This window comes from Zeugodacus cucurbitae, chromosome 3 (genome assembly GCF_028554725.1).
Source record: "Zeugodacus cucurbitae isolate PBARC_wt_2022May chromosome 3, idZeuCucr1.2, whole genome shotgun sequence".
NCBI classification, from domain to species: domain Eukaryota; kingdom Metazoa; phylum Arthropoda; class Insecta; order Diptera; family Tephritidae; genus Zeugodacus; species Zeugodacus cucurbitae.
In genome coordinates, this window is record NC_071668.1 from 63,920,697 (window position 1) to 63,948,302 (window position 27,606).

Here is a 27,606-nt window from a genome sequence, read left to right on the forward strand (position 1 = left end):
GTTTGGTTACATTTTGAAAGATCACTTGAGGTCAGATGTGATGTAAATTTTTTATATATATATATATATATATTTGGCGTAGGAACCGCTTTAAGCGATTATAGCCGAATCCACCAGAGCGCGCCACTCATTCCTCCTTTTTGCTTTTTGGCGCCAACTGGAAACACCAAGTGAAGCCAGGTCACTTTGCACTTGGTCTTTCCACCGGAGTGGAGGTCGTCCTCTTCCGCGGCTTCCTCCAGCGGGTACTGCATCGAATACTTTCAGAGCTGGAGTGTTTTCTTCCATCCGTACAACATGACCTAGCCAGCGTAGCCGCTGTCTTTTTATTCGCTGAACTATGTCAATGTCGTCGTATAAATCGTACAGCTCATCGTTCCATCGTCTGCGGTATTCGCCGTTGCCAATGTTTAGAGGACCATAAATCTTGCGCAAAACCTTTCTCTCGAAAACCCCAAGAGTCGTCTTATCGGATGTTGTCATCGTCCACGCTTCAGCGCCATACATCAGGACGGGAATAATGAGCGACTTATAGAGTTTGATTTTGGTTCGTCGAGAGAGGACTTTGCTTTTCAATTGCCTACTCAGTCCAAAGTAGCACCTGTTGGCAAGAGTGATTCTGCGTTGGATTTCAAGGCTGACATTGTTGGTGTTGTTAATGCTGGTTCCCAGATAAACGAAATTATCTACAACTTCAAAGTTATGACTGTCAACAGTGACGTGGGAGCCAAGACGCGAGTGCGCTGACTGTTTGTTTGATGACAGGAGATATTTCGTCTTGTCCTCATTCACCACCAGACCCATACGCTTCGCTTCTTTATCTAGTCTGGAAAACGCAGAACAAACGGCGCGGTTGTTGCTTCCGATGATATCAATATCATCGGCATACGCCAGGAGCTGTACACTCTTGTAGAAGATTGTACCCTCTCTATTTAGTTCTGCAGCTCGTATTATTTTTTCCAGCAATAGATTGAAGAAGTCGCACGATAGTGAGTCACCCTGTCTGAAGCCTCGTTTGGTATCGAACGGCTCGGAGAGGTCCTTCCCGATCCTGACGGAGCTTTTGGTGTTGCTCAACGTCAGCTTACATAGCCGTATTAGTTTTGCAGGGATACCAAATTCAGACATCGCGGCATAAAGGCAGCTCCTTTTCGTGCTATCGAAGGCAGCTTTAAAATCGATAAAAAGATGGTGGGTATCGATTCTTCTCTCTCGGGTCTTTTCCAAGATTTGGCGCATGGTGAATATCTGGTCCATTGTAGATTTTCCAGGTCATTATTTTTTATATAATATAATAAATAATATAATAAAGTTTGGGAATACTAAAAAACATTGTTGTTGTTTCTAACGAGTTAATTATTCTAAATTTATTAATGGTAAATAGCTCAAGCTTGGCTAATATCAATTCCAGACAATTAGTCAGATTCGTCGAAAGTGTTTTAGTCCCAGTATAACAAAAACTGTAAATTGAAGGAGAAGGAGAGCATAGATGATTCCACGTCGGCTTCCTCTATACAGTTTTGACAATTTATTTTCGGAACGATTTTTAAACTTATCGCATCCGTGCCTATTGGAGAATGTCCAATCAGCACTCCAATAATTGTGGCAAGAGAAACTTTGCTAAGAGTCGGGAGAACCACTTACGCTCCACTCCGAACTAGTGAAGACCACGGAAACGGACAAGTGCTAGTTGTTTCCCAGCATTTGAAGAGACTTGGAGTGATCTGACACTCGACTCAATGATTAGCATCCAATTGTTTTTACTGAGGAAAACCGTTTCAATTTAGATGGACCGATGGCTTTCAATACTATTGTTTGTTGTCATGTTGACTTGTATTTGTAGAGGTTGGTATATAATGTTCGACTCTATCAGAAATTAAAATACAACACCTCGATTGAATTTGTGGTAATTAGGGGTGAGAAGAAGACCTTTATACCATAAATCTGACGATTGCCCTTCTTACGAATACGTCAACTTTTTTTGGACTTATTACACTTATCACGCCGTAAGCAAATCCGCTAATATTCTGAGGGCTATTTAATAAAGTTTACTGAATACAATTAATTGAGGAGGAAAGTAACACGACTAAAGTGCAGGGAAGCTTGAGTCAGCCAACATTTATATGGTGAAAGTGTTATTAGTTAAATTTTGTTAAATTTTCGATGCAGTTCTTACATGCAGCTGCTTTGAGGCGGTTGATGACAGACGGTTGTACGGATAATATTTTAATACAAGTCCTATTTAACTCTTAGATCTCATACTTAGAGCCAATTCCACCAGACTCCAGCACAATTTATTTCCCAGACTTTTCGTTACACTGTGTATATGTAGAGGTCGCAGCACCTTAACAAAATAATCAATTCTGTTAACCTCTAAGCAATGGCATACGGGACAAACACTTACAGCTGCATATGTGAATATTTATATATACAGATGTTATGCACATGCTGTGCCTACTAAATGCAAATAATTTCAGTTTAGACCAAAGTGCATCTTCATTCTCAGGGCAAACACTAGAGTCAACGCCTTCAACAGAGCAATCGAGCCAACGACATTGCCAAGTGGACAAATGTCATAGCATTACACAGACGTAGACACACACATCCTTACACACATTTAAGCATAGTATGGATTGTGAAACATCAAGGTGTTTGCCATTAAAATTTGCATACGGCATTATGGGAGTTGAGCATGTTGTCGATGTCAATTGTCGCTAATTTGGTGTTGGTGTTTATATTTATGTACCTATTATTATGTTTATCTAACGTTTGTCAGCTAAATACTAGTTAGATCCCTTTAAGGTGGTGTATTAGCAGTGAATTAAACATATATATATATATATGTATACATTTATATAATTAGTACTCAGTTGAAAATGTCAACTAAATTGTACACACATGCAATATAATTTATATACTCCGCTTGGCTTTGCCTCTACTCTGCTCAATAAGCACTACTGCATTAAAGTCGTAATAAATATTAGTCACTTAAAAATTATGAACACTGCAGCGCTGAAGATGATTATAATATTTAAATTTTCAACATTTGCATATTAAATTATCTTGTTATGCTATATAAATACGCGTATGTAATGGTCTATGGCATTTGTCTGTGATTTGTTGGCGTGTTTGTTTTTGTTGTTGCAAATTATGTATTCAAAATTAATCATTCGGAAAATTATTAAATAAATACTCACATGCAAACACACACACACTCGGTTGAACAACAATTTATGCAAGTGATTTTACACGTACACACACTCACACATAAATGTGAAGTAGTGGTGTCTTAGCGGAGAAACTAACTGACAGGGAAGTTTCTGCAGGGCCCAATAAGGGGCGCATTACATTTTGAGATTAAGTGAAAGACAGTTAATCTAGTGAAGATTAAGTTAAAATTATTATAAGTAAGAAGAACCGGAAGTGATCCAAAAAGGCGACAAAATAATTGTACATAAACAAACAAGTTATAAAAGGTCTAGGCTCAAACTAGAATTTGGACAAACTGTCTATATGGAAAATTACTAGTCTATAAGTGAGAATAGAAGAATGAGCTTAAATTAAAACTGAACTTCGTCTTCTTGACTGGCGTAGACACCGCTTACGCGGTTATAGCCGAGTCCAAAACAGCGCGCCACGTATCCCTCCTTCTGGCAGTTTGGCGCCAATTGGTTATACCAAGCGAGGCCAGGTCCCTCTCCACCTGGTCCTTCCTCTGCTTCCACCAGCGGGTACTGCATCGAATACTTTCAGAGCTGGAGCACCTTCATCCATTCGAACAACATGTCCTAGCCAGCGTAGCCGCTGTTTTTTTATTCGCTGGATTATGTCTATGTCGTCTAATAACACATACAGCTCTACGTTCCATCGTCTGCGGTATTCGCCGTTCCCAATGTTTAAGGGACCATAAATCTTCCGCAAAACCTTTCTCTCGAAAACTCCTAGTGCCGTCTCATCAGATGTTGACATCGCCCACGCTTCTGCACCGTATAGTAGGACGGGAATGATGAGAGATTTGTAGAGTTTGGTTTTTGTTCGTCGAGAGAGGACTTTACTTTTCAATTGCCTACTTAGTCCATAGTAGCACCTGTTGGCAAGAGTGATTCTGCGTTGGATTTCCAGGCTGACATTGTTATTGCTGTTAATGCTGGTTCCCAGGTAGACGAAATTATCTACAACTTCAAAGTTATGACTGTCAACAGTGACGTGGGAGCCAAGACGAGAATGCGCTGACTGTTTGTTTGACGACAGGAGATATTTCGTCTTGTCCTCGTTCACCACCAGCTATCATACGCTTCGCTTCCTTATCCAGTCTGGAAAAAGAAGAGCAAACGGCGCGGTTGTTGCTTCCGATGATATCAATATCATCGGCGTACGCCAGCAGCTGTACACTCTTGTAGAAGATAGTACCTTCACTATTTAGCTCTGCAGCTCGTATTATTTTTTCCAACATCAAATTAAAGGAGTCGCACGATAGTGAGTCACCTTGTCTGAAACCCCGTTTGGTATCGAACGGCTCGGAGAGGTCCTTCCCAATCATGACGGAGCTTTTGGTGTTACTCGACGTCAACTTACACAGCCGTATTAGTTTTGCGGGGATACCAAATTCAGACATCGTGGCATAAAGGCAGCTCCTTTTCGTGCTGTCGAAAGCAGCTTTGAAATCGACAAAAAGGTGGTGTGTGTCGATCCTCTTTTCACGTTTCTTCTCCAAGATTTGTCGCATGGTGAATATCTGGTCCATGGTGGACTTTCCAGGTCTAAAGCCACACTGATAAGGTCCAATCAGTTTGTTGACGGATTAAGATTAACTAGTATAAAAAACCAACTTGATCCTTTTCGAAGTTCCCAACATTTTTAAAGAAAAAATACAGAAAATTCAAATTGAACAGGGAATTTTTTATTATCATTTGAAAGAACATTCTTTGGCATTTATTTTTTAAAGATTATCTGTTGCAAATGTTGGCCGTGGCTACGTCTCGATTGGTCTATTTTCGATTGCTCGTCCGAGCATTTTGACTAGTAATTGCCGAATGGCACGCTGATGTTTTGTCCAAATAGACTTTAGACTTTACCGCACAGAAAAAGTGTGACATCATACGATTTTGGTGGCCAATCGACCGGCCCAAAACGTGAAATTATCTGCTCACAGAAGTGCTCTCACAATAAATTCATTGATTGATGCAATGTGTGGAAAGTGGCTCCATCTTGTTGAGACTAAATGTCGCCGAGATCACGAGCTTCAATTTCAGGTATCAACTAGGCAGTTACAATGGTCGTCATGGACGTTTACTATCTCATCGTCGTCATTTTTGAAGAAATATGTACCATCGGTCCAAAATCCACACGAAACCGTTGTTTTTTCGATATGAAATGGCAGCTCTTGAATCTCTTTCGGTTGCTCCTCGACCCAAATGCGGCAATTTCGCTTGTTTACAAACCCATTGAGCCAGAAATGGGCCTAATCGCTAAACAGAATTTGGCTCGAAAACGTCCGATCTTCTTGGAACTTGTCAAGAGCCTATCGAGCGAAGCAATTTTTAAACGTTGTTGAGGCGTAAGTCCATGATGAAATTTCAAACAATACTGAACAAAAAAAACATGACAGCTTGACACGATTCACGCATGATCTGTCAAAAAAAATGCTGTTGAAAAAGTACCTCTACTTGGATCACCCTTTAAATTTCAAATATTTCAGACCGATTATGGCAACTACCGTCTCGAAGAACTATTGAACTTTTATGAACCCAATTCTAACGCAACTAAAACAAATAAACAAAAGACTTCAGTTATACTAACTGGTGCTGGAAGTTAATACCTTCCGTTCCTTATCCAAGAAAATAAATTTAACATCTTTTGAGCTTCCATTTCAGTTCTTAAAATAATCAATATTTTCTCAAAACTCAGCGCCCCTTACTACATAACAATTATTTCAGGGCGCCTAAAACCTGCAGGACCGCACTGTAAGGGATTGGAGATGTAATTGTTTGTAATGTAAACTACATAAGTGGATAAATACATGAAATATTTGCATTTGTGTGCGTGTGGCGGAAGTTGACTAACATGCAAATGCTAATTACTCTATTTGAAACTTAAATATTGAATTTTAATCAGCAAAGACGGCTTTCTTTCGGTAAATATTAATTTTGTCAAAAGGTCAATAGACGCGGATGTAAAGCAAAACAGAGTTTTAAAGCATAAAAGTGACTAGGTATTCGTTGGGTCAATTGGTTTTATAAGCGATATGTTTGAGGTATTTTTAAAGTGTATTTTAAAGTATTTTCATTTTAGAGGTTATATTCGGTAGTCCACTACCCTCACAGCAGAAGTTAACACTCACAAGCGACTTGTCTTTTATTTCGTAATTATGATAAGAGTTTGGATACCCCTTGGTAGATTTTGGGTTTAAATTCCACCAGAAACAAAATCTAGAAATCCCTGATGTACATACATATACATATCTTCCATCTCTTTCGACGTTTATTTTCTTTCATAGTTAATACATTCCTTAGGAAATCAACAATCAATTTCATTGCAAACTAGAATTTGTAGTTTAATTTCCGTGTAATGTTTTAAAGAAATTTTTTTCATTTGTAAGCATATTCGTTAGGTTCTACCAAACCAGGAATCCTCTTTAATCTGCGGTATCGCATACCGCACTTTTAATGGTGCCAATATGTGGCCAATTAGCTGTTTACATTCAAAAGAGACCACCGGATTCTTAGGAAAAGCAAGTGCAGCATTGATGCGTTTAAGTAGTATATGCACATTGGAGCCATCGTAGGGTAGTCTCCCGAAAACCATTGCATAACAGACAACACCACATGCCCAGACATCGGACATGAAAGGATCGTAGGCAATACCTATGGGTGTGAATAAATAAGTATTGGATGAATTCTATTACAGATAGAAAATGTAGGCGAGAGCACTGAAAACTTTTACCTTTGAGGATTTCAGGACTCGCATAGGCATAGCTACCGCAAAAGGTTTTCGAGAGTATCACTTGCTGATCACTGGTACGCGTATCTTTGCGCGCAAAACCGAAGTCGATTAGTTTTAGCGTATATGTTTCATCTAGTAGGAGGTTCTCGCATTTTATGTCGCTAGAGAGAGAGAGAGTAAAATATTTGATTGAGAGTATTCCAGGTATATTACAGACTCTTTAGATGCTTACCGATGCACCACATTCTTCGAATGTATATATTCTACGGCGCTGATCAATTGTTGGAATAGATTGCGACTATGTGGCTCTTCAAGGAACTTCTTTTCACGTACATAGTCGAGTAGTGTGCCATTCTCTGCCAGTTGCATGATTAAATAAACTCTGGAAGAATATAATGTTCTTAGTTAGAGTGAGCGATAATATATTGATATTTAGCTTCAGCTTAAAAGCTTTTACCACGATATTTGAGTCTACCCAAACAGGTATGGACCTCGATCTATATTCTTCCATGGATTGTTGCAACAGCAAACTTCATAGTTTTATCTATCATTTATTAAAGACCCAACTGAGAACTAGTCGGTCAATTCTACAAGAAAAAATAGTTTTCCAAAGTCTGGCGAAAGAGTTCTAAACTCTTAAGTTTTTGATCTGACTTCTAACACTAAATTCTGAATTCATAAACCGCGGACAACTGACTTTTCTTTATCGGATATGTTTTAACTTGATCACAAATAAACAGATCATCACAATAATAAACTTCCAAAGGTTTTTTGCACACCGGGATCTCAGAAAATGGGGACTTAACGATAGAACTACCTACCTACCTGGAGTAACCATTAGCATAAGTGAGCTAAAACATTTGGCAAACCAAAGTAGTCCTTACCGACTTCAGAACAGTTTCTGAGGACTTAATAATTGATCAGATGATAAGTATTGAGTTTCACCGAGCCCAATGGGGCAACCAGTCAAACTCAAAACATCGATTTAGCAGGATACGCCGCAACCAGTTATCGCAGTCAATTCGAAGAAATTTCAACTCACCTATGACTAGTCTCGATACTTTGATAGAACGTTATCAAGTTCTCGTGATGCAATCCCTTGACGGCTTCAATTTCACGTGGTAGAAATTTTGTCGTATACTCCGCTGGCGCTTTCACTTTCGATATAATTTTAACGGCGACACGTTTGCCATACTCCTCCGAAAACCCAATTTTTACCTTTGCATAATTACCGGTACCTATCACCTTACCAAGTACTATGCCATGATCTTCTAATATGGTTTTCGGTCGTCCATTTATGTAGGACTTTGTTTCAGTCGCTAAAGTTGCACCCGATCCTACGCGTTGCACGGAGAGGTCTGCTTGCGATCGGTCATCTTCTTTGGAAGCACCACCATGCTGTCGTAACACCTCGTTAACATTTGTGCTTTCGTCGGTCTTGTTCGTATTATTATTGATATGGTCGATGATTTGGTTTTCTACAATTTTACTCGTCGCACATTTCGTGAACGTTTTTTGCGGTGGTATTGGCATAACCGAATGGGATCGCCTACACACTACTACGCCGTACTTTTAACTTTTCAACGGTAATTGTTTTTGGATTCTTCTGTGATTTGCGCATGGACAAAACTTGCATGAAATGGAATTAGCGACCTAATTTAAGTTGAATTTTCGTTATGATTTAATTTGATTTGTAGAATCCGTAGGAATTCGCTGTTACAGCGCTTTTATTAACGCAGTTTGATAATGTTTCAAAAATGGTTTATGTTTATAATAAATTTTGAATTTTTTACGTAAGATTTTGAAATTTTATTAAATTTTTTTTCTGACTTTCTTATGATTTTTGAAAACTTTTCTGTGAAAGTGTAAATAATGTTATTGAAGTATATATGACATGAAAAAATCTATTTCCTGTGATTTCATACAAGGTGATGTAGTAGAAAAATTTTTGAGAATTTATTTGTATGTCTTAAGAAAGGAGAAAGGAAATGTATCTGTATGCCTTAAGAAAGGAAAAAGTCCCATTTCCGAAGAACAATATATCTTTCGAGAAAGGAAAAGGAAAACGAAAACGGAGAAGTAATGAAATAAAAATATAAAATAAAATAAGGCAGAAGGAAGTCCTAAAGGACCTAAAAAAATAAAATAAAATTAAATAAAATAAATTAAATTAAATTAAATTAAATTAAATTAAAATAAAATAAAATAAAGTGAATTAAAATAAAATAAAATAAAATAAAGTGGATTAAAATAAAATAAAATAAAATAAAATAAAATAAAATAAAATAAAATAAAATAAAATAAAATAAAATAAAATAAAATAAAATAAAATAAAATAAATTAAAATAAAGTAAATTAAAATAAAATAAAATAAAATAAAATAAATTAAAATAAAATAGAATAAAATAAAATAAAATAAAATAAAATAAAATAAAATAAAATAAAGTAAATTAAAATAAAATAAAATAAAATAAAGTAAATTAAAATAAAATAAAATAAAATAAAATGAAAAACATAATTAACGAGCAGAGAAGCGACGAATCGAATACGGCAATTATATGTCAATCAACCCTTCTATCAAACACACCACACAGGGTGCATCAAAAATTTAAAATCTATTTAAGGGTTGTTTGTCAGGTGTTACACCTGTCTGGCAAGGTCTAGCAGTAACCAAGACGATCAGTAACGACAAAAACGACAAACAAATCAAAAACAGTTTTACAAATTTTTTTATATGAAAAGCACGTGTAACAATAATATTTTAATGATTTTTAAAGAAAACTAAATTAAATTGGAATAAAGAACTGGCGAAAAGCAACAATATAAAGAAACTTAAATAATTTATTACAAAAGTACATCAAAAGTAGTATGCTATGCTAATACCGGTAATATTTGAAGCAAACAAATCCTTTTGATGGCGGAAGTGCATGTCATCGGACAGATCTTAAAAGCTGTTGATTTTGCGGAACCACACATCTACTGCAAGTGGAGCCTGCAAAGCGGTGCGTAACAAACAATGTATTAAATCCACATATTTTTATAACCCTCACCGCTTATTGTATACCGCACAGGTAGCGCTTGGAAACTCATACAAGGTGAAGTAGCCGGTCAGACGTTGGTCTCTTCGAATCGCTTAGAAGAATCGTCCGATTTCGCACATCCCTTGGATATACACCTGGCCACTGCCTCCATACAGGGTTGGCCGAAATTGCATGTGGAAGTGCATGCAGTGAATGTGTTGCATAAAAGTTGGCCCGTTGGTTACGGTTTTGTGCATCTACCCAGTCGCCCGGGAGCGCATCGCTTAGAGTTGCTGACTTGGAAATTGGCACCCCTAACTTGGTACGATAGTGTGCGTGAGAAATTCGGTGGTGGCGGCGTGGGACTTAGTAAGCCAGATCTAATCTATACTGGGGTAGAGAGGTGGGTTAATGTATATATAATTACAAGGCGCAAATAAGCAATAGCGATTATACGTATTTGTATTGCCTACAATTAAGCAAATAAGCAATAAAGATTATACTTTCAAAATGCATTGCCTACAATTAGGCGCAATTAATAATTATAGCGTTATTGCAAGAAATCTTGTAATCATATATATTTTTTATAGATACAAACTACAAACACGTTCATCGGGAAAAATTATCATCGACCTTAATTTGATTTATCGAAATTTCGCTAAATTTGGTGTAGAATTTAAGTGAGCAGAATTCTCAAAATACAAAATGAAGTTAATACTCTTGCCAGCACAGTTCTTGCTGTTGCTACAAGTTACGAGTGCAGTGAAAATTGGTATATCGAGAATAAATTTGGACATAACTAGTACCACAACTACAACAACAACCACAGAAATGCCACTAAGCGCCACAGAGCCCACAACGGTAATTGATTTGCTAGAGAGTACTGCAACAACCGATATTACGGAGCCAGAAACAGAGAGCACTACACCTACAACAACAACTACAACCTTTAAATCAACGAAAACAACAACAATAAAACCTAACTTTACGATATCCCTATTTCCACCACGTCTACGAACTACAAAATCACCAAAAATTACCACAACAACTATTGTTACAACATCAACAATACAACCTACTGTAGCAAGCACGATTGCCACCAATACAGTAGAGGATACCCCCAAAGCTTCAAATGTTAAAGCTCATTCAAGTCCAGGCGTCTACTATTGCAAATGTGATCTTCTGCTGGATGCATGCGATATCAATTGTTGTTGTGACAGAGATTGCTCACCGGAAGCATTAAATATCTTTGATTGTAATGATGCGCCAATGCAGAAACAGTTTAGAAGTCGCTTGGAAGAATTTCAATATCAACATGGACTGCCGTCGTGCAAAGTAAACGATGGTTGGCTGTGCGTGTTTCGGTCAAATACGCGAAAGGAGCGACAGAAGGTGAGTGCATTTGATATTTGAGATTGAGATTAAGATAGAGATAGAGATTGACATTTAGATTGAGATTGAGATTGAGATTGAGATTGACATAGAGATAGACATAGAGATAGACATAGAGATAGAGATAGAGACAGAGATAGAGATTGCGATAGATATAGAGATAGGATAGATATAGAGATAGAGATAGAGAGATAGAGAGATAGAGAGATAGAGATAGAGATAGAGATAGAGATAGAGATAGAGATAGAGATGGAGATGGAGATAGAGATAGAGATAGAGATAGAGATAGAGATAGAGATAGAGATAGAGATAGAGATAGAGATAGAGATAGAGATAGAGATAGAGATAGAGATAGAGATAGAGATAGAGATAGAGATAGAGATAGAGATAGAGATAGAGATAGAGATAGAGATAGAGATAGAGATAGAGATAGAGATAGAGATAGAGATAGAGATAGAGATAGAGATAGAGATAGAGATAGAGATAGAGATAGAGATAGAGATAGAGATAGAGATAGAGATAGAGGTAGATATAGAGATTGAGATTGAGATATAGATTGGGATTGAGATTGAGATTGAAATTAAGATTGAGATTGAGATTGATATTGAGATTGGGATTGAGATTGAGATTGAGATAGAGATAGAGATAGAGATAGAGATAGAGAGAGATAGAGATAGAGATAGAGATAGAGATAGAGATAGAGATAGAGATAGAGATAGAGATAGAGATAGAGATAGAGATAGAGATAGAGATTGAGATTGAGATTGAGATTGAGATTGAGATTGAGATTGAGATTGAGATTGAGATTGAGATTGAGATTGAGATTGAGATTGAGATTGAGATTGAGATTGAGATTGAGATTGAAATTGAGATCGAGGTTGAGATTGAAATTGAAATTGAGATCGAGGTTGAGATTGAGATTGAGACTGAGATTGAGATTGAGATATTAATGATATTAATGTTGATATTGAGAATGATAGGGCTATAAATATTGTATAATATTATTATATCATTATTATAAAATTTTCTGAACATTTCAGTCTCCCGAAATCGATTTGAATACAAACCATTATTACAAATGGCCTACACTCATTTGGGATACCGTTGCCGAACAACACTCTGAAGGAAATTTGAACGCTTACAGATATGGAGACCCACTGCAATTTCTAAATATGAAAACAATGACACTAAAACAATTTGGTGAGTGAATATAGACCTCTACTTATGTTAAAAACTAATAACATACACTTTCAATCCCTCATTAGATCTTCCAAATACTTTTCAACCGCCACACTGTCAAATAATGGAATCTGTCAAATTTTTAAAACCATACAAAGCCAACTGTTTAGCTGTCACATTAGAAGAACTACAATTAAGCGCACGAAATATAATAAATTTTATACAAAATAACAAATTACTCTTAAAACCCATCAGCGAGGCCAACGAACCGGGTTATATTACGAATATTTTAAGTAATTTCAAGTTAAAAATTTGTGATGTAGAAAAGTGTGACATAATGCCACTAAATAATAGCACTGCTGTAGAACAGCGGCTGCAATTCTTTTACCCCGCAGAGATAAAATTTAAGCTATTACATAACTACACACAACTGCTTGGTGGCTTGGTGGAGTTGAACGTTACAAACGGCACGCAAAAGGGACGAGAATTATGGCAAACATACCACTTGGAATATATTTACAAAAACTTAACGGTAAAAAATCTCAATAAGGAATTAAACGAGACCGCTTTCGAAAAAACTGCAGTCAAACTCACCTCTGGCGCTTTGGGTTACACACAAGGCAAACCCATAATTATAGCACGTTTTATAGCAAACAATGAAAGTGCAGCTTTGTCACAATCTAATCAAGTTTTAGATTATTTTCATGTGAATGCCACAAAAGCAACTGCAAATCACACATTTTCCTTATTCACCACACATCAAAGTCTGTGTAGACACGTTGCAGCGCCGGAAAATCTCATCAATTATGGCATAAATGTGCTGAAGCAGTGTAAGCTACGCTTTGGCAATGAAAGTCTCACGAAAATTCCACAAAAGGAACGCAATTTCACTGAAATGTGCCTGCAACTACAAACCCAAATCAACGCACAATTATTTGTTGCTGTTGATTTTGAATTTGATGAAAAATTTCCGGACTTATATATCTCTCAATTGGGACGTCCAGCAAATCGTAGCGACAAATGGACGCCATTAAAAGTAGAAAATCAAAATTTCGCGCCCATAAGTGGTGAATTTAATGCGCAAACACAGAGTTTCAGTTGTCGCAATATGTTGTTAAATATTGCTTACGAGTTCCTAGTGGGTCAATTCACCGAAGCGGGTGTGGCGCAACAGGCGTTGGTGAAGCATGCCACATTGTTGTTTGGCGAACGCAATGATTTGGAATTCGAATTGGATGAAGTGATCGAGGTGCCGCTCACGGTATCCGTTATGTTCTTTGATTACTCTAAAGATGTCTACAACTCTGGTGTTTTGCGAACTGAAGTCGGCATCTTGTGGATTATTATCTTAATGAATTTTATAATTTTATATACGAATAATTAACTATTTATAAATTAACTGCTAAATATTGTAGTATATAGTTACTAGTATTATGAGTACGTAATTAGTATGCAATGAGCATATAAATAATAAATACAAGTGGAGAACGTAGTAATGCTTAATTACCTTGAATATCATTTTCGATATTGGGAAGTATAATTGTAATTAGCGGTAGTAATGGTTGCAGTATGTATGTGATTGGCGTTCAACCGTTTAGCCGGTTATAGCCGAATCGATGAGAGCGCGCCACTCCTCTCTTTCCTTCGCAGTTCGGCGCCAGTTGGAGATTCCAAGTGTAACCAGGTCGCTCTCCACCTGGTCCCTCCAACGGAGTGGAGGCCTTCCCCTTCCTCGGCTTCCTCCGGCGGGTACTGCATCTAACACTTTCAGAGCTGGAGCACTTTCATCCTTTCGCACAACATGACCTAGCCAGCGTAGCCGCTATCTTTTTATTCGCTGAACATGTCAATGTCGTCGTATAACTCGTCGTATTCGCCGTTGCCAATGTTCTGAGGTCCATAAATCTTGCGCAAAATTTTCCTCTCGAAAACTCCTGGTGTCGTCTCATCTGATGTTGAAATCGTCCAAGCTTCTGCACCGTAAAGCAGGACGGGAATGATAAGCGACTTATAGAGCTTGATTTTGGTTCGTCGAGAGAGGACTTTACTGTTCAATTGCCTACTCAGTCCAAAGTAGCACCTGTTGGCAAGTGATACTGCGCTGGATTTCGAGGCTGACATTGTTGGTGTTGTTGATACTGGTTCCCAGGTATACGAAATTATCTACAACTTCAAAGTTATGACTGTCAACAGTGACGTGGGAGCCAAGACGCGAGTGCGCCGACTGTTTGCTTGATGACAGGAGATATTTCGTCTTGTCCTCATTCACCTCCAGACCCATTCGCTTCGCCTCCTTATCCATGCGGGAAAAAGCAGAACAAACGGCGTGGTTGTTGCTTCCGATGATATCAATATCATCGGCGTACGCCAGCAGTTGTACACTCTTGTAGAAGATTGTACCTTCTCTATTTAGCTCTGCAGCTCGTATTATCTTTTCCAACATCAAATTAAAGAAGTCGCACGATAGTGAGTCACCTTGTCTGAAACCTCGTTTGGTATAGAACGGCTCGGAGAGGTCCTTCCCAATCATGACGGAGCTTTTGGTGTTGCTCAACGTCAACTTACACAGCCGTATTAGTTTTGCGGGGATACCAAATTCAGACATCGCGGCATAAAGGCAGCTCCTTTTCGTGCTGTCGAAAGCAGCTTTGAAATCGACAAAAAGGTGGTGTGTGTCGATCCTCTTTTCACATTTCTTCTCCAAGATTTGGCGCATGGTGAATATCTGGTCCATGGTGGACTTTCCAGGTCTAAAGCCACGCTGATAAGGTCCAATCAGTTTGTTGACGGTGGGCTTAAATCTTTCACACAGTACGCTCGATAGAACCATATAGGCGATATTTAGGAGGCTTATCCCTCGGTAATTGGCACAGTTTGTGGGATCTCCCTTTTTATGGATTGGGCAGAGCACACTGAGATTCCAATCGTCAAGCATGCTTTCTTCCGACCATATTTTGCAATGAAGCTGATGAATGCACCTTATATCAGCTCTTCGCCGCCGTAATTGAATAGCTCTGCCGGTAATCTATCCTGCCGCTTTGTTGCAGTAAAGGTATTTATTATGGGATAGTAATTCTAATTGGAATGATAATGTGAATTGTAATTGTAATGGTAATGACACTTGTAATGGTAATGGTAATTATATTGGTAATGGTAATGGAAATTATAATTGCAATGATAATGGGAATTGTAATTGTAATATTAATTGGAATTATAATTGTAATTTTAAAGATAATTATTATGGTAATGGAAATTAAAATTGCATTAGTAAAGTGAATTTTAATTGTAATGATAATGGAAATTAAAATTGTAATGGTAATGGCAAAAGTAATTGTAATGGTAATTTCAAATTATGTTAGTGGGTTTCCGCTGCTTATTGAATTAAATTGTCCTAGTCCCATTTAAGGGAGCCTTAATATCGATACAAATTTTCAGAAATAATCACTACAGTAATGGTAATTTAAATCATATTGTGATTTTGATAACTTTAATGACAACAACAAAAGTAATCGAAACGAGAATTATAATGATAATAGTAATTGTAATGGTATTTGTAATTATAATGCTTGTAGATGATAATGGTTAAGTTAACTCGATGTATAAGGACCATATCGTTACGAGTGCGTTCATTACCCAAACTTAAACCCATATATGAATGTAATTATTGTATATCACTCATATTGTTTCGATTATTTCCCAGTAATTTTCAACGTAAGAATATCAAGAAAAATCATGATACAACACTTAAAGATCGTATTCTCAAAATATAAAAGCGCAAAACTTCAAAATCAATAACTGAAAAGAAAAAAAAATTTTTCACAATTTCAACATTAAATATCGCTCTATTCAAAAAATAAAAAATACTAAAACATGCGTCGTATCTATTCGACGAACCTACTCAAGCATGTTAGGACCGAAGAAGAACTTGTACGAGAAGAAAAGCGCACACATTGTCCGACCATTGCGGTCGAGCAACCGACCGAATTTCCAGAAGTCATCATTGCAACTGAATTCCTGGAGTCCAGTCACTATCACATCGAGACTGCGCAGAAATGGTTGGTTTTGAATGGCAAAAATGGACGACAACATAAATTTCCACTGCAAACCATCTTGCCGAAAGTACAAATGACGCGCACGGTGGCGCCGAAGCAACTACCACGCGACGTTGAAGTTGATCGCCGGCGCCGACAAAACAGTAAACTGGATTTATTGCAAATGCTAGAAGAGGCTGGCATTACCAATACCGATCTGATGCCAAGCGAAACACTTTATTACACCCTCTCAGATAATGTATACCCACACTTTCTACCGCTGAGCTTCTTCGATGATTACGACTTTGACACAAACTCACCGGAGGCGTGGTTGAGTTTGGGAAAAGTAGAGGATGCCGTATATCCATTGCCAGCAAAAGCTTTCGTGCCATACAAACAGAGCCTCTTCGACTATAGGTGGCAATATGCAGCCGTTAGCGCTTACGATAATGAGACATGTAAATGGACTGTGATGAACTTGGCTGATGAGATGTTATATGAATTGCCAAGTATACAGATTATGTTTCTTGCCGACAGTCCGAAAATGTTTGTGCAACGCATTAAGAAAGCGTTAAATGATCGTTCCAATGCCGAACGGCTGATCAAAATGGAATCGATCGTGGACTGTGTGCTGATGCAAGATATTGAAGATCAACGCTTCATGCGCAACGCACGTATCGATAATCTGCTGCAGAAGTTAATCGGTAAAGCCGATGAAAAATTTCAAAATCAAATACGTACCGAAGTTTATCTGGTTTTCGAACATTTAATGGCTTGTTATGAATTCGAAAAGTTCGTTAAACTCATGCCGAAAGAGTTTCCCGCCTTTGATGATAATCTGATCTTGAATTCGTTACCGCGTGCATTCAAATCGGTAGCGAACATCAATGAGGCGCGAAGTGTTAAGAGTTTTCGTGTAGATATCAAGAAATTACGCTATCTGGTATTGCGCTCGACCATATTCTATATTGGCGCCGGCATCGAGGCTATGGGTAATGTTGTCGTCCAATGTCAGTATATCGAGACCTTGTCGATTTTCTTGACGGGCTTTGTGAAACCCGTGGCGCTTAATGATTTCCTACAATCTCAGCAGTCGAATAGTAATAATGTCGCTACATATTTGAAGAACTTTTGGCCACAAAAGATATCGTCCGGCATTACGTTGGTGCTGCGCGCACTCGGCAAAGGTTGGCTGGACATCAGTCTCGATAAATGGAGCGTCTATCAGATGTGCAAGATATCACGTTTCATATTGCAAACGAAATTTCGCATGCAAGAATCCATACAGGTGCTCTTGGAGAAATCGATCAATACATTCAGCGTATATTTGACAGATCCATGCTTGCAATTTCTGAAACTCCAGCAGGACTATAAGTGGCGTAATAATTTCATTGAAACCGAGTTTCCATATGAGAAGCCAATATTTTTTCTAATCATCAGCATATCGGATGCGAGGAAAGTGGTTTATTCAACCACACCCGAAGACTTTGCACCGCAACTGACAGATATCTTCAAGAAGGCGCTGGAGAAGACCAGCGGTGTACGCTGCATTGAGGCTGAAACTTTGTTAAATCTCAAGTTTGCGCCCAATCTTTACATCGAGACGGTGGAGCTCATCGAAGACTTATTCATACAATGGAATGATTTGTTGGGTCGTTGCTATAATCAAGCCGTGCTACCGTTAAACTCTTATGCATCGCTTTACGAACGCTTCATCGACTTCTATCTACTAAATGTAAATGAATTTATGCGCGAATACGAGTCTATAAAGCGATCCTCATCGGAGGTGAAATATGACATATTGGAGCACAAACGTCAGAAAGAGGAATTGCGTGAGATATTACCAGCTTTCATTACGATCGGTCCGTTTCTGATTAATGTGGATCTAATGAAACAGTTGATGATCAAGAAGCACACAGAAATTGTGCGCAAACTTTTCGAATTCTATCTACAACGTATGTGGGATATCAATGAGGCGATTTTGGAACAATGCTTAGGTATTCATCAGAAGATTAGCGATCGCCCACAGAGTATTGAGCATCTCTATGAGATACGTGACTTCGCTGTTACAGTGCCGGACGTTGTCGAGCAACTGCGTGCGGATATACAGATTATGTGGTTGGAATATGAAATGCTGGACAGTTTCTTCTATAATCTTAGTGACACACAATTCGCTATGAAATGGGAGGTTTACGCGTGGCCACACAATATTATGCAGCGTTTAGGTACTTTACGTGAAGAGCAAAAGAATGATATCGAAGAATTTCGACGTGTGCATTCCAGTGAGTGTATTAGTTTTGAAGAACGTTTGGAGTCGCTGAACGAAGAGATACAAGCTTTTTCGCTGATATTTGATCCGAATAAAGTGACCGAGACAGCGGTAGAGGTGAGTACGTATCCGACAGTTGTTTATATTTAGACAACTTGAAGTTACTGAAAGTTAAAAGCTTACCTCTGAAGAGCATCATTAGAGAGGACCCTTCATCCGTCCATCCGTCTTAGTTTTGTGCTCAAAACCGATCAGCGGATTTATGATTAAAGTAAGAGGGTCGTGAGTATTGGTTTGTGAACTCCACAGACTTCTACGAGCGGAGAAGTGGAGCTCTGATAATCGCCGTTTAACTAGACTTATTTCTTTCGTAACTAACATATTTTCCTTCATTACCACCGTAGGTGAAAAAAACCTGGAAGCAAATACAAGAATTGGAGAAACTCGGCAAAACTCTGCAGTATCGTCAGAAACTTTTCGATCTTGAAGATCTCTCATTGGAATTTCTCGAGAGCATTATCACCGGTTTCACACCATACCGCCAATTGTGGCTAACATGTTTGGACTTTATGAAGCTCGAGGAAGCAACCGTTGGGAATCCACTGGTCAATATTGATTTGGAAGAGGTTTGGAACACACTTGAAGACATACGAAAACTATTGAGGGAAACACACGGTATATTCGCCGAGAAGCCCGAAATTCAGGAAGTAGCAAATTTCTACTTAACGAAATGTGATGATTTTGTGCCCGTGTGGGAGTGTATCGATTGGTTAAAGAATGAACATTGGCTCTTTATGCATTGGCAAGAGCTCTCTGCACGTAGTGGCATGGAGGTTAAATATTCCGCTGCCATGAACTTTTCCTATCTCATACGTAAAGGTATAATGGAGAATCTGAGTTTGGTACATGAGATTTCAACGAAAGCCGAATTCGAAGCCAATGAATATAGAAGGCAACTGGAAGAGGAGGAACGACGTAAAGAGCAAGAATTGCAAGAGCTAATTATGCGTAAAGCTTTGCGTAAATGCCGTAGGGATATACTAATAGATGAAGCGGAAGGAGTAGTGGCAAAGAAGGAAGTAGAGAAAACCGAGTAATTGGTGGTAAGTGCGGTAAAGAAGGAATTCTATTTTTATTTAGATTTTGAAGAATGTTGATTTTATAAAAACAGATGTTTTATTTTATATTAAAGAATCTTGCAATGCGGTGTACCGTTTGTATATTTTCTTGTTTTGCTTGTAAATATCTGGAATATTTTATATCTTTCTCAAACCCTTATATATAATATATAAACTACGAAGCCCCTATATGAGGGCCTGTGTGCAGTAGGACGAAGCTTCTGACTTGTCAGAACAGCGCTCTCTGGACAGTCACAGATTGCCTTTTGATGTCTCCGGTTGAGCACCTATTCAATGAGCCCTGTATGCTACCTGTGAAGGAACATAACGAAAGGCTTTCTGTTTGGATGTTTTCGTAGTCAAATACTGGAAGCTGAGTCACCTCCAGAGCCATCAAGATTAACTTCCTGAAATACGTCGACGACATGCAGAACTATACCGACAGGACTTCGGATGCGACAGACTTTCGACTGTTAGGGTGCTTTCGTAGTCACCAACTGGAAGCCGAGCCGCCTCCCAGAGCCATCAAGAGTGCCTTCCTGAAATACGTCGACTATGTGCAGAACTACACCGACCTGGAATCTGGACAAGCACTGAACGCCATTCACAGAGGAGCCACTAACACCTTCATCCACTTCTTCCCTGTAAATGGCGTACTTTGAGATAAAAACATCACCCTTCGCACACACAGAGCTCGAGTTGCCTCGTGACATTAAAGTGGCCCTCGCACAACTTTTTTCTGGATACAGTAGCGGGTTAAGCTCCTACTTATTCACCCTGGCATACTCAACATACATTTGTCCTGCATGCAAAGAGTCCCCGTATGACACTAACCACCTCTTTGCATGTCCCCTAAACCCCACACATCCAACACCCCTGGTGCGACCCTATCGAGCTCGTTTCCTGGGCTTCTCGTTAGATAACTTCGCTGACAATTATTTTATTTAACGTTGATGTTGTTTTCATATATATTTCTTTTAAGAGCTCTCATATATAACAAACAAAGTAGTCAGAACTCGAAAACAAGAAATTTTGTTCGTTAGTTTTGCTTTCTAAATAATTTTATATATGCAGTTGGCAACGCGAACATAAAAAATAAATTATCGAATACAACTCTGCTACAATGACAAAAACAACTCGTCAGCTGTTTCTAATTGGTAGCAAAATCAATTTTGCCGGTAAATTTGTATACACACGTTATCCTAGTCCCCAGCACTTATTTATTTCTATAAAATATAATATTTGCAGAAATATGGAATTTAGCCCTTCAAACAAAGCAGATAATAGTAAGTGCTACACAACACCTAACAACTGAATGTAAAAATTCCACAACAAAATCTAATTTCAACTTTATTTACCAACAGTGATGCTTGATGCCACAAATTCTTTCAGCCTGAATGATAACATAAACTGCAGCGATGTAGATATGAACATGACAGTGGACGAGGTGTCACCAGTAGTAAAAAATACAATAATATTTAAGGAAAATACACGCGACTTATCTGCTAAGTTCACTGATATCTCCTTAGATGAAAGTGGTGTTGATACAGTTGTAGGCGAAGAGAACATTGTTGAAAGTGAAACATTTAATTGCACAACAGCAGATAATGAAAGTGCCGTATTAGATGCAGATCTAATTGCACCTGAAATACACAAAGTCTTTCAATGCGGGCTGTTTGAACTGGGACGACGTTTGTGGAGCTCTTCGGCAGAAAAACAACATTACACCAAAGGTTGTTTATGGTCACCAGATGGTACATGCATACTGACGCCAGTGCATTTAGATGGTAAGCGTTAAAATAAAATAAAATTTCGAATTTTTTTAAATAATTATTAATATACTTGCAGGCATGCATGTCATTGAGTTACCGAACGATTTGTATACAGCATTTGCAAAACGCACTGTGTCAGCTACGCGTGAGTTGAGTAAACTGGAAACTGCGGTGCATGTTAAGGAAGGTGGTACGGTTTATGATTACGCTTGGTATCCGTTTATGAATAGTCAAACGCCGGAAACGTGTTGGTAAAATATTTTGAAATTTTATGTGTTTGTAATTATTATTTAAAGTATTTCTTACTGTTAAGCTGGCTGGCATCCAGACAACATGAGCCTATACATATGTGGGACGCCTTTAATGGTGAGCTACGCTGTACCTATCGCGGCTACGATAGTGTGGATGAAGTTGAATCGGCTATTGCGGTAACATTTTCAAACGATGGCGATAAAGTATACGGTGGCTATAAGAAATCTATCAAAATATTTGACACTAATGTGTAAGTAGGAAAACGATCTATCTACGGCTTAACATACATTTATAATTCATACTTTTAATATGATTCATTTACTATTTCACAGCCCTGGCCGTGATTTGAGTTCGCTAGCGGTAAAACAAGCCATCTCTTGTTTTGCTCTCACCACAGACAACGATAGAACAGTTACTACTGGTTCTTGGAATGGTTACATAAATCATTTCGATTTACGTGCACCCAAATTGGGGCCACTATTTACGCTGGGTGGTCACACTGGTGGCATAACTTGGTTACGTTATGCGGTTTTAGCAAACAGCGAAAGTTGGTCGCTATTTAGTGGCGCACGTAAGGATAATAAAATATTAGAATGGGATATGCGTAACTACACAAGTCCGGTAAGAGAGTTTACGCGTAATGTGGCAACCAATCAACGCATCTACTTCGACTTTTGCGCACGCGATCCGCGTTGGTTAATTAGTGGTGACACGTCGGGATTTCTGCGCATTTGGGATTTGGAGCACAATGTTGAAGAAGCAGTAAGTTTTTATGTTTATTATTGGTGATAGCATAATTTTTACACAAGCAATTACAGTTACCTTTGCATGGAGATTGCTGTAATGGTGTCAATTTCCATCCTTCATTACCCATATTGGCTACTACTTCAGGACAACATCACTTCGTGGACACGTCAGATGAAGAAATTACAGCAAAAGAGAAAAAATCAAATTTAAATGCAGAAGATATAACTATAGATTATGAAAATGCATTGATGTTGTGGTGGATTGGTAAGGAACCGGTGGATGATAATGAAGATGATGTTGTTTAGAAATAAGTTAACAGTTTTAATGTATGCTATGTATATATAAATTAAATTGTTCTACGTAAACACTAATTTATAAACATTTATTTATAAATATTGTAGTTGTAAGTATTTAATTTTAGCATAAGCGTGAATTTAAAATTAATGATTCCTGAAATGTGTATATTTGAAAACAGATGTAAGAATTGTAAACAATTGCTTTTTAGGTAATAAAAATGCTGAATACTTTATTTGCTGGCCTTCTTAGCGTGCACCGCATTTGTTTCCAAACAATACATATACTGCTTATTGGAATACAAAGTGATTTTCTATTATTTTCAAATTGGTTGCTTAAATTAAACACAAGTAAAGACAACTGTCATATTTTTTAGCCTTAGAAACGCTTAAGAAACTCCTCTGCACAGGTACGTGCACGCGCGTTTACAGCCAATTTCATTTCGCTGATTTCCTTATCAATTTCTTCCATAAAGCTGATAACGAAATCCACTAATTTGTGTTTATACATTTGCTCAGTGTGAAAATTGGTGATGAGGAAACTAATGTCGTAGCCATCAATTGGTTTGCGTCGCAATATTATGAATGACTCGGCACGACGCATCATAAAGCGTGTGAATTTATGGCACAGGATTTTCTCGATTTCATCTGCTTGCTTCACGGCGATGCTAACACGCACCGAATTGATGGAGGGCTCAATCAGCACACGTTCGCGTTCGTTGCGTGAAATCACCACTGGTGTTAAAACTAATTCCTTGCTGGAGCATACTTCAACCTCGGGCTTATTGTGTCGCTCCACCACTTGTGAAGGGAAATCTTGTAAACACATAGCAGCGGTCAGCGAATGACGCACGGCGGTTAAATAAGGCTTTAGTGTAGCGGCCATTACGTTTACTTTGGTTTACTATATAACTGTAGTATTAAACTATATTAAATTGATTTGATTTAGTTAAAAAATATTAATGCCGACGCTGATTCACTGTTTTTATCAGATATAAATGTGGAAAACAACAATGCAATGAAAAACAACACCCACATTGGAAACGTCAAAATTGACTACTGAATACATTCCACAAAATACAAGTGTACACGGTTGCTATCCACAAGCTGTGTTTCATAGACAAAAATTGGAATTTTAATTTAAAATATATTTAAAATTTGCTCATTAACAGTATTTAATAGCGCAATTAGTTTTCTTTACTTCATTTATTCAACAATTTAATTTCATTATTTATATTCAACCTTTTACTTAATTTCAAACCAATAAAATATACGCGCGCCAATTCAGTGGCTTTGTTGTATGTCCTTTGGGCTCCATTGCAAATAATTTGGACGTGTCGCTGCTTCGTATTCCTGTGAAAGGCAATCTAATACCATTCTAGAGTGATCCAGCTCAGATAAATCATTTTTAAACATATCCTCACGACGAAACTGATCCAAGAATGCACCACGTTTACGCAATTTATCATATTGCGCCAATGCGCGATTGAACAGCGATGTAATGCCAGTATGATTGGCCATCATGAGGCCGGAAACTTTGTGATTACTCTGTACGTATGGTGAGCTGCGTGACAAAGCCACCTGTATGCTAGCTGGACCCCAGGGTATGAATTGTGCTAGCTTTCGTTCGCGTATACGCTGCAGTGATTTGTGCACTTGTGTGGGATCAACTTCGCCCTGGTGAGGATAATGTAATTATGTATGAACTAAACTTATTTAAGCTTGAAACTAATTAATTAATACCTGTATAATATTCAATATAGAGATGTAGCAGTGATGATTTGTCTTATCAGGACCTGAGGAGACCATCATATTTTTGGGCTGCAGCAGACGTCGCATTACATCCAGCACCGTGGTTTTACGTACACTCAAATTTGGCTGCAGATGAGTTGCGAGTAATTGCTTGTTAACTCTAGCATAAGTAAATATTTTCAAAACTTACATCATTTTCAGTGGTGAGTGGTGTATAACCAGTCATCAGAAAGTGTAATTGCGGTGTTGGTATCAATGGCGCTGTCAAACCAATCAGATTGTTGTTCATATAAGAAGGATAACGCAAAGTCGTTGTACTGACTGACATTATAGTCGAGACTAGATTATTAATTTGTGTGAAAGTTGGATTTTCTATATGCAGACGATCTGCAGCAATGCGATTCAAAGCGGTATTATCCAAAACGACTACACAATCCGCACACACAGTCAAACGCTTAAGTGTTAGCAAAGAATTATATGGTTGTACAACAACATCACTTATTTCATCTTGATTTGGAAATACACTATATGTTTGCAGTAACTTTTTAGGAAACCTGTCTGCCAATCGCTCCATAATATATGAACCCATACCCGAACCAGTGCCGCCGGCAATTGAATGGCAGAGCACAAAACCTTCCAATGAATCACTGCCATCTGCCTCACGATCGATTATATCGAAAACTTCTTCATGCAACTTTTCGCCTTGACTGAAACCCGAAGCCCAATTGTTACCGGCGCCGCCACCATGTTTCGATAAATATATATTCTCTGGATTGTAAAGCTAAGTGTTTGATAAATAAGAAATAGTGTTTGAGAATGCTAACTACAACCCGACTAACCTTGGCGTGCGTTGATGTCATTATTGTATTAATTACGCGTGGCTCCAGATCGAGCAATACCGCACGCGGTATGTAGTGGTTGTCATCCGCCTAAGGTGAGAGTTACTTTATAATATTAAGTTGTGCATATATTAGTTGACCAGTAACCCACCTGATAAAAGAACACATCCTTGCGATCTAAACCATCGGTAGCGTAATCCTCCAGTACACCATTTGGTGAAATGCCATGCTCCAGGCATAAACGCTTCCAAAATTCGAAACCAACTATAATTTTTTATTTGATATTAATTAGTTTGACTTTTTTTATTTATTGTGTGGTTGTAAATTGTTATTAAACCTACTTTGGTTTCCACATTGTCCCAGCTGCAAGGTTATGATTTCACTTGGCATTTTGTAAAAGAAATTTATAGTTCTGCAAAATCTTTGCTACTTTTGTAGTTGTTCAAAATTTAATGCAAATAATTTGTTTGACATTGCAAGCCGTTATTTAGCTAAAGCAATAACAATGCTTGTTTTTGCATGCTGGATTATTTAATATGTGTCAAATTACTTTTGACAACAGCGGACATTTTTTTGTAAATCTTAAATCTTAATTAAATTAATTGAAAAATAAAAAAATTAATTAAAATAACAAAAAAAAATATTAAACTAAAATAAAAAACATCTAAATAAAAAGAATTTAATTAAAATTGAATAAAAAAAATATTTTGTAAAAACGAAATAAATATATTAAATTAAATTTTAAATACAAAATTATAAAAAAATATGAATTAATAAATTAGTTAATTAATAAAAATAATAATAATTATAAACTAAAAATAATGATAAACTAAAAATAAATATGAAACTTTCGATTTAATATTTCTCAAATGACACCCCTCCTTATCCCACAACCTTAACTTACCTCATTAATTTCTTTTTTCAATAATTTCATCTACAATGTACTCGTATACTGACTCACCCAACTAATTGGTTATCCGACAAATTGTATACCTTTTAATTTCAAGATTTAATTTCCTTAAATTATAAAAGATCAATGGCATCTTGATCATGCTTACATACAACAAAAACAAAAACTCACACCATAAAAAATTTAACATTAAATTCTCTTGTTGTAGTCACTTACTTCCTTCTTTTGCACGGTAACAAAGTAATCACCAAACAATTACAACAACAACACGGCAAGCAATCACAGCACAACCGACAGCAGATCAGCCGCATCACCACTACGCACTTGTCTCATCAGCCAGCAGCCAGTACAACAAACGCTGGAAAAGTAAAGGCGGTTATGTGCGCATGCGCAAATGCGTAACAAAGAGATTTTAATCGCAAGCGCGAAACAAGTGAGAAAAAAATGCCGGCTGTGAGTTGAGAACGGATACTTTTAGAAGAAAAAAAAAATAAAATAATTTAAAAAACAACATTAGATTGTATTCTATGAAGTACGAGTACAATATTTTTTTTTGTAAAATAAATAAAAGCAACTGAAATTGTGCTGCGTGCGCATAAAAAGTGGAGGAACACCACTGTGCGAATCACCTGCTTTTATGTGTCTAGAATTCAAGCTTATCGGTTGTTACTTCTTTTTACTTTGTTACTTTTTTGTGATTTTTTTTTAACTTTTTTTAAATTTTTTTTTTATTTTTTAATTTATTTTTCTCTAAATTCGCAAAAAAAAAAATTATGAAAAAATTGGCAACATTATATGATTATTGACATCTTGTGGCGTGGCTGTAGTGTCTCTTCTTCTTTGTTTATTCATTATTTTGCTTGTCATTCCTTAATTTTAATTACTTGTGTTTAATTACACTGCGCAATAAGCAACTAACTTGCGTTATGACAAAATTTATCATTGAAAATATAAAAAAAAATTCTTTCAAACAAGAATTACTGCAAAGTTGAGACAAAGTCAGGGCTAACTAGTTCTTCTTGAATTAACAATATAAAGTTTACGAGTCACTTACCACGAGTAAACAACATTATAAAATTAGACATTTTCT

The 27,606-nt window shown here is 37.5% G+C and overlaps 6 protein-coding genes across 7 annotated transcripts; 3 read left to right on the plus strand and 3 right to left on the minus strand.

Moving 5' to 3' along the window:
• Positions 1-6,457: 6,457 nt before the first annotated feature.
• On the minus strand, positions 6,458-8,821 carry Tssk1b_1 (testis-specific serine/threonine-protein kinase 3). Its single transcript, XM_011178352.3, has 4 exons — positions 7,985-8,821; positions 7,175-7,324; positions 6,943-7,103; positions 6,458-6,863 (listed from the first exon to the last, which is right to left on the minus strand). The coding sequence occupies exons 1-4, from the start codon at positions 8,473-8,475 to the stop codon at positions 6,607-6,609; spliced, it is 1,059 nt and encodes a 352-aa protein (XP_011176654.1). The 5' UTR covers positions 8,476-8,821; the 3' UTR covers positions 6,458-6,606.
• An 821-nt stretch (positions 8,822-9,642) lies between these two features.
• Positions 9,643-14,025, plus strand: LOC105208483 (B9 domain-containing protein 2). Of its 2 annotated transcripts, XM_011178353.3 has the most exons (4): positions 10,226-10,365; positions 10,553-11,354; positions 12,395-12,554; positions 12,620-14,025. In XM_011178353.3, the coding sequence occupies exons 2-4, from the start codon at positions 10,668-10,670 to the stop codon at positions 13,915-13,917; spliced, it is 2,145 nt and encodes a 714-aa protein (XP_011176655.1). In that variant the 5' UTR covers positions 10,226-10,365; positions 10,553-10,667; the 3' UTR covers positions 13,918-14,025. The 2 variants fall into 2 exon arrangements, with proteins under 2 accessions (XP_011176656.1, XP_011176655.1); XM_011178354.3 differs by lacking the exons at positions 12,395-12,554; positions 12,620-14,025 and adding an exon at positions 9,643-9,944 and having other exon boundaries at positions 10,014-10,365; positions 10,553-10,874.
• A 2,249-nt stretch (positions 14,026-16,274) lies between these two features.
• Positions 16,275-20,055, plus strand: LOC105208485 (dynein axonemal heavy chain 1). The gene is made up of 2 exons (XM_011178355.3): positions 16,275-18,950; positions 19,238-20,055. Exons 1-2 carry the CDS (start codon positions 16,404-16,406, stop codon positions 19,928-19,930), a joined length of 3,240 nt encoding a protein of 1,079 aa, XP_011176657.1. The 5' UTR covers positions 16,275-16,403; the 3' UTR covers positions 19,931-20,055.
• Positions 20,056-21,076: 1,021 nt separating this feature from the next.
• LOC105208486 (telomerase Cajal body protein 1 homolog) lies at positions 21,077-23,251 on the plus strand. Its single transcript, XM_011178356.3, has 6 exons — positions 21,077-21,237; positions 21,316-21,738; positions 21,800-21,974; positions 22,037-22,225; positions 22,308-22,737; positions 22,794-23,251. Exons 1-6 carry the CDS (start codon positions 21,204-21,206, stop codon positions 23,025-23,027), a joined length of 1,485 nt encoding a protein of 494 aa, XP_011176658.1. The 5' UTR covers positions 21,077-21,203; the 3' UTR covers positions 23,028-23,251.
• Positions 23,221-24,061, minus strand: LOC105208488 (actin-related protein 2/3 complex subunit 4). Its single transcript, XM_011178357.3, has one exon. The coding sequence runs from the start codon at positions 23,899-23,901 to the stop codon at positions 23,395-23,397; it is 507 nt and encodes a 168-aa protein (XP_011176659.1). The 5' UTR covers positions 23,902-24,061; the 3' UTR covers positions 23,221-23,394.
• Positions 24,062-24,202: 141 nt separating this feature from the next.
• LOC105208489 (tubulin gamma-1 chain) lies at positions 24,203-26,112 on the minus strand. The gene is made up of 6 exons (XM_011178358.3): positions 25,948-26,112; positions 25,758-25,870; positions 25,607-25,696; positions 24,958-25,548; positions 24,759-24,893; positions 24,203-24,692 (listed from the first exon to the last, which is right to left on the minus strand). The coding sequence occupies exons 1-6, from the start codon at positions 25,994-25,996 to the stop codon at positions 24,300-24,302; spliced, it is 1,371 nt and encodes a 456-aa protein (XP_011176660.1). The 5' UTR covers positions 25,997-26,112; the 3' UTR covers positions 24,203-24,299.
• Positions 26,113-27,606: the final 1,494 nt, after the last annotated feature.